This window comes from Ranitomeya imitator, chromosome 7, assembly GCF_032444005.1.
Source record: "Ranitomeya imitator isolate aRanImi1 chromosome 7, aRanImi1.pri, whole genome shotgun sequence".
Lineage (NCBI taxonomy): Eukaryota > Metazoa > Chordata > Amphibia > Anura > Dendrobatidae > Ranitomeya > Ranitomeya imitator.
The window spans coordinates 90,307,665-90,319,811 of NC_091288.1; the positions used below are offsets into that span (position 1 = coordinate 90,307,665).

The 12,147-nt window shown below is 41.7% G+C and overlaps 1 protein-coding gene across 3 annotated transcripts in view; it reads left to right on the forward strand.

Moving 5' to 3' along the window:
• Nucleotides 1–12,147, forward strand: part of NBEAL1 (neurobeachin like 1) — a 287,965-nt gene that overhangs the window by 263,119 nt on the left and 12,699 nt on the right. For all 3 annotated transcript variants that reach the window (XM_069733637.1, XM_069733636.1, XM_069733638.1), the window contains 4 exons: nt 571–680; nt 1,157–1,329; nt 3,500–3,594; nt 11,938–12,054. In XM_069733637.1, the coding sequence (XP_069589738.1) occupies nt 571–680; nt 1,157–1,329; nt 3,500–3,594; nt 11,938–12,054 (495 nt within the window). The remainder of the gene's footprint in view (nt 1–570; nt 681–1,156; nt 1,330–3,499; nt 3,595–11,937; nt 12,055–12,147) is intronic.

The following is a 12,147-nucleotide window of genomic DNA, read 5'->3' on the forward strand; positions in this document are numbered from 1 at the left end:
GCAGTCTGAGACTAAGACAAGTCCAACTATAGCGGTCATGTACCACTTTTTAGCAAATCAAATAACAGTTGGATTGGCAAAATCTCCCCCCATACACATTAAACTAATGCTGGCCAAACCCACTGATATTGATTTGTTTGGCCAAAGGTCTAATGTGTAATGGAGAGTCGGCTGACTGATGGTCAGGGGAGATATCAATCACACATGTCCAATTTTGGCCTGCCGATTGAATTGTTCTTTTGAAGATAAGCCACCTGATGACGTGTCAGCAGCCTTCTCATAGAGAAAATAGGAATGCATGGCATATCTGTATACTCTTTATTCCATATGACAGCGGCTGGTGATTAGTTCTCTTATACGATTATTGGTGCAAGGAAAAAAATGAGCAGTTGCCAAACCATTCACTGCTATGTTTCCTGTCCTTCATCAGAAAAATAAGAGCTGACATCTGATGTGAATCGTCTTGCAGCAGTGTTCAGTAATAAAGCCCATCGTGTATGTGCTCAGCAATGGTTTGACACCTTTAACCATTTGATACCACTCACTGACTTTCTTGTTTTTCTGGTTTAGGTGACAGTAAGTCAGAGTCTGGTTATTGGAACCCATGGATGGCTGCCATATGACAAGAACATTTCAAATTATTTTACCTTTACCAAGGACCAAACTGTATCTAATCAAAAGTAAGTGTAAATCTAGAGAAGTATGAGCACAGAACGCATTACATCTTGGTAATAGTCACGCTCAAGAGCTTTGTGATTGACAGCTGATTCAGTGGATGGGGTGGTTGTGCAAGAATAGAGGGATGTAAGACAAACCTTACCGCACTGAAACACTTCCACATAATCGTTTCTGGTGTAAAGAGGCAGGTGATAAATTGTAAATGCGCGTGACTACAGAAGCACAGGCAATATTTTCTTATGGGGGGTACCCTGTAACTCTGGCTACGGAAAGCACAGCAGGAGATGTAGAGCGCAGCATCAGAAAAACTACGTCCATCCCAATGATAATTTCCAAAGCTAATTGGCACCAAATTTTAGATTTAAAGGATGGAAAAGAAAAAAAAATATTAGGTACACATTAAAGTTAGAGTATAGCTACTTGAACATGGATACCGTACATTAGGGAAACAGATCATGAATTTATCTCTCATTTTTAGAACTCAGAGGGTTGTGTCCGGCCCATTCGCTCCTGGCCTTGAGATATCAACAAAACTGTTTGTCGTGTCCCATGATGGGAAAGTGTTGTTCAGTGGAGGTCACTGGGATAACAGCATCAGAGTGACTTCACTAGCTAAAGGCAAAGTGATTGGACAGCACATCCGGCACATGGGTAAGAATCTCACTTATATCTATGGCAAAAGCTGTTGGATTTCTGTTTTAAACTTTTTGATAGACGTTTTTGGGTCACATCAGCCATAGACAATGATTTTATCACGGTCCCCCACAGTTTAGTGTTGTGTGCCTAGAAGTCTAGTAACTGGTCACAATGAACACACAGCCTGTCGGCATGATTATATAGAGCTGGGCAGATTCATATATAGGTGTTTGGAAAAGGATTCAGTGTAACGTGAATTTTATTCACTGAAGACCCTGCTTATCCAGGGCTTAGTAGTCAAGTGAGTGGTTCTGACCCCTGTCTCTATATTGGGACCCCCTTTTTGAAGAGGTAAGCTATAGGCTGGACCACGGTGAGTCATTGGACGTGGTATATCTCGATTTTTCCAAAGCGTTTGATACCGTGCCGCACAAGAGGTTGGTACACAAAATGAGAATGCTTGGTCTGGGGGAAAATGTGTGTAAATGGGTCAGTAACTGGCTTAGTGATAGAAAGCAGAGGGTGGTTATAAATGGTATAGTCTCTAACTGGGTCGCTGTGACCAGTGGGGTACCGCAGGGGTCAGTATTGGGACCTGTTCTCTTCAACATATTCATTAATGATCTGGTAGAAGGTTTACACAGTAAAATATCGATATTTGCAGATGATACAAAACTATGTAAAGCAGTTAATACAAGAGAAGATAGTATTCTGCTACAGATGGATCTGGATAAGTTGGAAACTTGGGCTGAAAGGTGGCAGATGAGGTTTAACAATGATAAATGTAAGGTTATACACATGGGAAGAGGGAATCAATCTCACCATTACACACTGAACGGGAAACCACTGGGTAAATCTGACAGGGAGAAGGACTTGGGGATCCTAGTTAATGATAAACTTACCTGGAGCAGCCAGTGCCAGGCAGCAGCTGCCAAGGCAAACAGGATCATGGGGTGCATTAAAAGAGGTCTGGATACACATGATGAGAGCATTATACTGCCTCTGTACAAATCCCTAGTTAGACCGCACATGGAGTACTGTGTCCAGTTTTGGGCACCGGTGCTCAGGAAGGATATAATGGAACTAGAGAGAGTACAAAGGAGGGCAACAAAATTAATAAAGGGGATGGGAGAACTACAATACCCAGATAGATTAGCGAAATTAGGATTATTTAGTCTAGAAAAAAGACGACTGAGGGGCGATCTAATAACCATGTATAAGTATATAAGGGGACAATACAAATATCTCGCTGAGGATCTGTTTATACCAAGGAAGGTGACGGGCACAAGGGGGCATTCTTTGCGTCTGGAGGAGAGAAGGTTTTTCCACCAACATAGAAGAGGATTCTTTACTGTTAGGGCAGTGAGAATCTGGAATTGCTTGCCTGAGGAGGTGGTGATGGCGAACTCAGTCGAGGGGTTCAAGAGAGGCCTGGATGTCTTCCTGGAGCAGAACAATATTGTATCATACAATTATTAGGTTCTGTAGAAGGACGTAGATCTGGGTATTTATTATGATGGAATATAGGCTGAACTGGATGGACAAATGTCTTTTTTCGGCCTTACTAACTATGTTACTATGTTACTATGTATGTTAAACCCAGGTTGAGCAGAATTTCAAAAATAATAATTTGTAAGTTACAGTGAATGTTTTATTAAAAACTGTATATCCAACCCGTCCTGCTCTCTATCAAGCTACCTATAGATAGTACAGCATTCTCAAGCTTCTAAAGCTTGCGTTACAGATTGGGGGAAACAGTCCATATAATATTTGATCAGTTAACTATTAATACCCATCACCTTGCTATGTAAAACAAAGCTGGTTTGAAAATCTTAACCTAAAGGGAAGAGGTCTGGAGGTTCATGCTGCCCAAATCTAAGGTGGATTTGTGTACCAGACCTACACCATGTCAGTATATGCCGTTTATCATCGGGGAGGTGGCCGTGCGTGCCCGATAACTACACCGGTTTATTCTCTGCTGTACTTAAAATAACCGGTAGACAATTTTCAGGTTTGTTTTGCAGGAATTTTAAGTTATAATTTTGTCAAATCCAAGTCAGAACTAGTGATTACTAATGCCCCTGCTTTATAAAATAAAAAAAATGTAAAAAATGAATTCAGTTATACAGATAGATAACGATGCTTTATTTCTCTCATTTTTGAACCTTCTCCCCACATCTCATAGACATTGTGACCTGCCTAGCCACAGATTACTGTTGTATTAACTTAATTTCTGGATCTCGGGACAGAACCTGCATGATTTGGCAGATCTCACAACAGGTTGGTGATTGCATTTCTTATACATTATTCATTTTCTTGTACTCATGTTGGGAAGGAACTTTTTTTTTTTTTTTTTTTTTAAAGTGAACCCATGATGATATTCATGAGGCCCAAATCACAGGCAGAATAATTCAGCACGTGGCTCCATGGTCGCAGATGTGTATTTTTGTGTGAAATGTTGAAGCATTATATGGTTAGTTGTTGTGGCCGGGGCACATAAACTAGTCCAGTGCCACCCTGAGCTGGCTACTCCCAGCACTGCTTCAAGTGATTGCCCGGTGTCTAACACCGCGAAAGACCTGTCAATCACCTGCAGGGGAGCTGGGTCTTTTAACCAGATTTCAGAAATGAGAGCGAGATACCGCACCACTAATTCAGAGGAAACGATTCCTGGCTGCAATTGTCGTGATGCTCTGATTCATGCTGCCCATGGGTTAGGAAGCATGAGTCGCACGCCAGGTTGTGGATATGATTGTGAGTTTCGGATTTTTTTTTTTTGGGGGGGGGGGGTTTATGTTTTTTTAGTGCAATTATGTTGTATAGTACAACATTAATGGTTTCAATGGACTTTCTTATTAAAACAAAAAACCTCCGAACCAACATTTACAAAATCACACCCTTAATGAGACCCGTGATAGATGAATACCTTACTAAAGGATATTGATGCCGTCCACTGAAAATTAATACAGAACAATAATCCCCGGCACTCAAAAAGTAACAGAGATTAAGGTTTCAAATGATTTCCAATTTAATACATAGCCGACATGATAGGATATACAGACATCAATCCATCCAACATTTCGGTGTAAATTCCCTTTATTAAGGGTGTCTATAGGTATATTCACAAAAACAAAAATGAAAGATTAACATCATCAAACAGAAAGGGTGTATATACAACCAAAGAAATATATATATATATATATATATATATATATATATATATATATATATATATATATATATATATATATATATATATATATACACATACATACACACACACACACACACACACACACACACGTAACTCTTTAGCTGCTGTGTATTGTCATGTCAATGAAGATAACCACCTCGGAATGGTGAACGGGAGCTGCATTTGATATTTTATTTTTTTCAACAGAGTGTTTTTGGTTTTACTGTGCTTTTTCATTTTGGGAAGCAGAGCGTATAGTTATAGCTTTTCTTGAAGATTTTTTTGAATAGTCTGGAATAAGGACATGTCATATGGATTGCTTACTTGGCTCACACCAGCTTATCTCGGTAGAAGTTCGTTTTTGCGACACCACATTCACAGAGCTATGCTGTTTTATATTTTTCTTCAGTGTTGCTGTATGACGGCTTGTTTTTAGCTGGATGAGCTGTGTTTTCAATGGAACTATTTTGTGGCACATATAACTTGATGATTAACTATTTGGTTATGAAGAAATAGGAAGAAAACTGCAATCATGCCGGGTTTTTTTTTGTGTGCTCCACATACAGCGTAATATTGTTACTTTTCTTCTATGGGTTGATATGATTTTTTTCCTACTAGTTTTATTTTCCCGTCGATGTAGCGCTATGGGGATTTGTCCTTCAATGTAGTGCAATTTGTTTCACCTTTAAAAACTTCATAACAAGACTCACAATTCATGGTAAAAATCTGTGGGTTTTGACACTTTTTCTGCATACCGTACTTAAGTATATAATAAAAGTGTTACTTTAATGACCAAACTGTTCTGGATAAATGACATTTTTACCTATATGATCATGAAGAAGTGTTCTTGTTATCACCTCCTATTATCAGAAACCATATTTGCTGTTTGTCACATATTTTTCAAGAAAAGGAGCGAAAAGAGGATCACTTGCTCATCTAATTACTTCTCCGTCCAATAAGGGCTCAATAAGGTGCTACTGATTTTTCTTATATGCAGAAGATGAACCGGTTTTTTTCTAATTAGATTTACGTCAGTTTTTGTTTTACCACAGTGTTCCATCAGTAATTTTCTCGTATAAAAAAAAAAATAAATGCACTGCAAAGCACTGATATCATCTCTGTATGCTGGCCTTTTTTGCTGTTTTTCTCTCATTCATCATTTTTTGTCCATATATATGTATATTTATCACATTTTTGTATATTTGATACTTCAATAAAATTGTCTTGATTCATTTTGATACCTCTACCGCTTTGATGTGGATTTTTGGTCAATAATTAACTTGATGATAATCAGACCCACTGACATTCGTCATTGCTCCACAACTTAGTGTGTCTTTATAGGTTTACGTGTTTTCGGCTTAGAGGTATGCCCTCTGTTGGCCGAGAGGGCATCTTTTTTAGGTGTTTTTACCAGTTCTTAGTGACAGGTTGAAGAGATGAGTTAGGGTTGGGATGAAGACTGTGGTGAGGTTTGGGATGAAGTGGGACGGAATTGGGTTAAGTTCACGGGTGGGAAGATGTGATTTGGAGAGGAAAGTTCATTTTCTGTAATCGCGGAGAAGCTGGTTTTGGAGGCGGGTTGAGTAGTTTTGAGAAGGGGCAGTGGGGATTTTAGGCAAAAGCTTTGGCTGGTGGTAATCTTCTTGAGGAATGAGGCAATCTTCAGCTGAGATGAGAGAAGAGGGAGGAGGTGATGGAGGAGAGAGGAGAAAACTGTTAAATAGCTGTTTACTGTTGTGAGACAGAGAGGATGTGAGAGATCAGAAGTATGTTTGTTTTGCTGCAGTGAGTGTGGATTTAACCCCTTAGTGACAGATCCAATTTGGTACTTAATGACCAGGCCAATTTTTGCAATTCTGACCACTGTCACTTTATGAGGTTATAACTCTGGAACGCTTCAACGGATCCCGCTGATTCTGAGATTGTTTTTTCGTGACATATTGTACTTCATGTTAGTGGTAACATTTCTTCGATATTACTTGCGATTATTTATGAAAAAAACGGAAATATGGCGAAAATTTTTAAAATTTTGCAATTTTCAAACTTTGTATTTTTATGCCCTTAAATCAGAGAGATATGTCATGAAAAATAGTTAATAACATTTCCCACATGTCTACCTTACATCAGCACAATTTTGGAAACAAAATTTTTTTTTGTTAGGGAGTTATAAGGGTTAAAAGTTGACCAGCAATTTTTACAACACCATTTTTTTTTAGGGACCACATCACATTTGAAGTCATTTTGAGGAGTCTATATGATAGAAAATAATGAAGTGTGACACCATTCTAAAAACTACACCCCTCAAGGTTCTCAAAACCACATTCAAGAAGTTTATTAACCCTTTACGTGCTTCACAGGAACTGAAACAATGTGGAAGGAAAAAATGAACATTTAACTTTTTTTTGCAAACATCTTAATTCAGAACCATTTTTTTTATTTTCACAAGTGTAAAAACAGAAATGTAACCATAAATTTTGTTATGCAATTTCTCCTGAATACGCCAATACCCCATATGTGGGGGTAAACCACTGTTAGGGCGCACCGCAGAACTTAGAAGTGAAGGAGCGCCGTTTGACTTTTTCAATGCAGAATTGGCTGGAATTGAGATCGGACACCATGTCACATTTAGAGAGCCCCTGATGTACCTAAACAGTGGAAACCCCCCACAAGTGACACCATTTTGGAAACTAGACCCCTTAAGGAACTTATCTAGATGTGTGGCGAGCACTTTGAACCCCCATGTGCTTCACAGAAGTTTATAACGTAGAGCCGTGAAAAAAAAAAATTGCATTTTTTCTACAAAAATGATCTTTTTGCCCACAAATTTTTATTTTCACAAGGGTAACAGGAGAAATTAGACCACTAAAGTTGTTGTGCAATTTCTCCTGAGTACGTCGATACCCAATATGTGGGGGTAAACCACTGTTTGGGCGCACCGCAGAGCTTGGAAGAGAAAGAGTGCCGTTTTACTTTTTCAATGTAGAATTGGCTGGAATTGAGATCGGACGCCATGTCGCGTTTGGAGAGCCCCTGATGTGCCTAAACAGTAGAAATCCCCCACAAGTGACCCCATTTTGGAAACTAGACCCCCCATGGAACTTATCTAGATATGTGGTGAGAACCTTGAATGCCCAAGTGCTTCACAGAAGTTTATAATGCAGAGCCGTGAAAATAAAAAATATTTTTTTTTTCCACAAAAAAGATTTTTTAGCCACCAGATTTTTATTTTCACAAGGGTAACAAGAGAAATTGGACCCCAAAAGTTGTTGTCCAATTTGTCCTGAGTATGCTGGTACCCCATATGTGGGGGTAAACCACTGTTTGGGCGCACGGCAGAGCTCGGAAGGAAGGAGCGCCGTTTTGGAATGCAGACTTTGATAGAATGGTCTGCGGGTATTATGTTGCGTTTGCAGAGCCCCTGATGTACCTAACCAGTAGAAACCCTCCACAAGTGACCCCATTTTGGAAACTAGACCCCCCAAGGAACTTATCTAGATGTGTGATGAGAACTTTGAATGCCCAAGTGCTTCACAGAAGTTTAGAATGCAGAGTCGTGAAAATAAAAAATATTATTTTTTTCCACAAAAAAGATATTGTAGCCCCCAAGTTTTTATTTTCACAAGGGTAACAGGAGAAATTGGACTGCAATAGTTGTTGTCCAATTTATCCCGAGTACGCTGATGCGCCATATGTGGGGGTAAACCACTGTTTGGGCGCACGGCAGAGCTCGGAAGGGAAGGAGCGCCTTTTTGGAATGCAGACTTTGATAGAATGGTCTGTGGGCATTATGTTGCGATTGCAGAGCCCCTGATGTACCTAAACTGTAGTAACCCCCCACAAGTGACCCCATTTTGGAAACTAGACCCCCCAAGGAACTTATCTAGATGTGTGGTGAGAACTTTGAATGCCCAAGTGCTTCACAGAAGTTTAGAATGCAGAGTCGTGAAAATAAAAAATATTATTTTTTTCACAAAAAAGATTTTGTAGCCCCCAAGTTTTTATTTTCACAAGGGTAACAAGAGAAATTGGACCCCAGAAGTTGTTGTCCAATTTATCCCGAGTACGCTGATGCCCCATATGTGGGGGTAACCCACTGTTTGGGCGCACGGCAGAGCTCAGAAGGGAGGGAGCACCATTTGACTTTTTGAGCGCAAAATTGGCTGTCGTATTTGGAGACCCCCTGATGTACCTAAACAGTGGAAACCCCCCAATTCTAGCTCCAACCCTAACCCCAACACACCCCTAACCCTAATCCCAACCTCATCCATAATCCTAATCACTAACCCTAACCATAATCACAACCCTTACCCCAAAACAACCCTAATGTCAACCCTAACCATAACCCTAATCAAAACCCTAAATCCAACACACCCCTAATCCTAATCTCAACCCTAACCTCAAACCTAACCCTAATCCCAATACACCCCTAATCACAACCCTAACCTTAACCCTAATCCCAAACCTAACCCTAATCCCAAGCGTAACCCTAATGCCAACCCTAACCCTAATACGAACCCTAATCCAAACCCTAACCCTAATCCCAGCTCTAACCCTAACTTTAGCCCCAACCCTAGCCCTAACTTTAGCCCCAACCCTAACCCTAGCCCTAGGGCTACTTTCACACTTGCGTCGTTTGGCATTCCGTCGCAATCCGTCGTTTTGGACAAGAAACGGATCCTGCAAATGTGCCCGCAGGATGCGTTTTTTGCCCATAGACTTGTATTGCCGACGGATCGTGACGGATGGCCACACGTCGCGTCCGTCGTGCACTGGATCAGTTGTGTTTTGGCGGAGCGTCGGCACAAAAAAAGTTCAATGAAACGTTTTTTTGTACGTCGCATCCGCCATTTCTGACCGCGCATGCGTGGCCGTAACTCTGCCCCCTCCTCCCCAGGACATAGATTGGGCAGCGGATGTGTTGAAAAACTACAGCTGCTGCCCACGTTGTGCACAATTTTCACAACGTGCGTCGGTATGTCGGGCTGACGCATTGCGACGGCCCCGTACCGACGTAAGTGTGAAAGAAGCCTAACCCTAAGTTTAGCCCCAACCCTAACCCTAAATTTAGCCCCAACCCTAGCCCTAACCCTAGCCCTACCCCTAACCTAACCCTACCCCTAACCTAACCCTACCCCTAACCCTACCCCTACCCCTAACCTAACCCTAACCTAACCCTACCCCTAACCCTAACCTAACCCTACCCCTAACCTAACCCTACCCCTAACCCTACCCCTAACCCTACCCCTAACCTAACCCTACCCCTATCCCTACCCCTAACCCTAACCCTAATTTTAGCCCCAACTGCTGTTCTCCTGCCGGCCGGCAGATGGAGACAGATGGCGGGCGCACTGGGCATGCGTCCGCCATGTTCTGCTGCCGGCGGCCAGGAGGAGCAGCAAGAGGATCCAGGGACCTAGGTGAGTATGCTAGGGTCCCCGAATCCCCCTATTTCTCTGTCCTCTGATGTGCGATCACATCAGAGGACAGAGAATTACACTTTACTTTTTTTTTTTTTTTTTTGCGGTCGCCGGTAAACAGTTAATTACCGGCGATCGCAAAACAGGGGTCGGTAATACCGACCCCGAACGTGCTCTTTGGGGTCTCGGCTACCCCCGGCAGCCGAGACCCCAAAGATTCTCCCGGTGCCGGCCGGCGGGCGCACTGCGCATGCGCCCGCCATTTTGAAGATGGCGGCGCCCACCGGGAGACACGAGGAGCATCGGGGGAGCTAGGTGAGTATTGGGGGGCCACCTGGGACCCCTTTTCTCTGTCCTCCGATGTGCGATCACATCGGAGGACAGAGAAATTAAAAAGAGATCGCTTTTTTTTTTTTTTTTCGATCGCCGGTAAACGGTTAATTACCGGCGATCGCAAATGCGGGGTGGGTTAAAAACCCCCCGAATCATGTTCTCTGGGGTCTCGGCTACCCTCGGCAGCCGAGACCCCGGAGAAAATCGGCCTCTGGGGGGCGCTATGGACTTTTTCCACAGCGCCGTTAATTAACGGCGCTGTGGTTTAAGTACCCTTAGCGGCCGCCGTTAAAAGGCGTATCGGCGGTCGCTAAGGGGTTAAATGTAGTGAGGGACTGTTTGAATACAATGAAGTGCTCATTGGAATGGGACCTTTTCCATCTCCGATAAGCAATCCTGAAAGCGTGCCCCAGTTCTTTAGTCAGGATGGTGTGCCAGGGTTGCCTGGTGATTGTGCGAGCTTTGGTGTGTGTGAGGGGGGTGACCTATTTGAGAGATGCAGCTGTTGTTTATATAAAGCATCAGCAGCATCTACATTTTGTAAGGAACTTCTGTCTGCTTTCAGGAAATATGTAGTTGGGTAGGGGTGCACTTACTTTTCAAAGCAGGTAATTTATTTTATAGGTTACCTTTCATAACTTACCTCTTAAAACCAGAGTTTTGGCTTCCCCAGTTTCATTAATAAGGATATATAATGTAAACGTATTCCCAAGTGGCTTAAAAAAACCATATCGGTACCTGACAGTATTACTGGTTTCCCAAGAAGATACATATTTTCCAAAGTGGTATATGTGGACTCTGCACATGGTAAACAATTATTTTTAACAGATGTAGTGTTTCTTATTTTCTGCTTGGGTTACGATTTTTATGCTTTTTTATATGTGGGGGTTTCCTATGATTTTATTATTTTGTAGTTTTTATTCTATTTGTACTTGTCAAAAGAGTGAAAGGTGGTCTGGCTACCAGAGGTGCAAACGGACGTAAGCCCTTGGCACATAAAGAGTTACGTTAAAGTTCATTTCCACTGTTGTAATCCACAATGCGATCTGCTGATCACTTCTATAATGCTTGGATTTGCACAGTATTATAAAGCATTACTTTAGATTTTAAACAGAATCTATTATCAGGTTTTTGCCACCTAATCTGAAAGCAGCATAATGTAAGGGTCAAAACCAGATTCCAAAAATGTGTCGCTAACTAACCTACTTGCTGTAGTTTTGATAAAAAGCGCTGTTTATCAGCAGACGATTATAGACTTGTAATCCTGCGCTATATTCATGAGCTCGGTATAACCATGCCCCCACCACTGATAGGCAGCGTTCTGTGAACACTGTGCATAGGCAGAAAGCTGCCAATCAGTGTTGTGGGCGGGATTATACAGAGCTCAGGACTGAAAGCAGAGAAAACAAGGATTTTATCAAACCTGCAGTAAGCAGCCCAGCAAGTGACACCTTGCTAAAATCAGGGTCTTTATCTCTACATCATGCTGCTCTCAGATTGGGTAAACCTGGTAATAGATTCCCTTTTAATTAACAGCAACTATAACAGGTCCACTTTCCTGTTTAATGTAAATCTCTTTCATGGAGGAGCAAGATATTTTTAAGATAACGTGTTTTGTTGTTAACACATGGAGAGACGGTATATTTATTACATGATTAAACTATAATGTATTTTTTCCAGGGTGGTGTTTCCGGTGATCTTTCCGGTAAACCTATACAAATCCTGTATGGACACACCGATGAAATAACCAGTGTTGGCATCAGCACTGAGCTGGACATGGCGGTCTCCGGAGCTAGGGTAAGATCTTTTTCTGCATGCAGCATAAACTAAAAAAGTACCGTATATACTCGAGTATCAGCCGAGACCCCTAATTTTGCCACAAAAACCTGG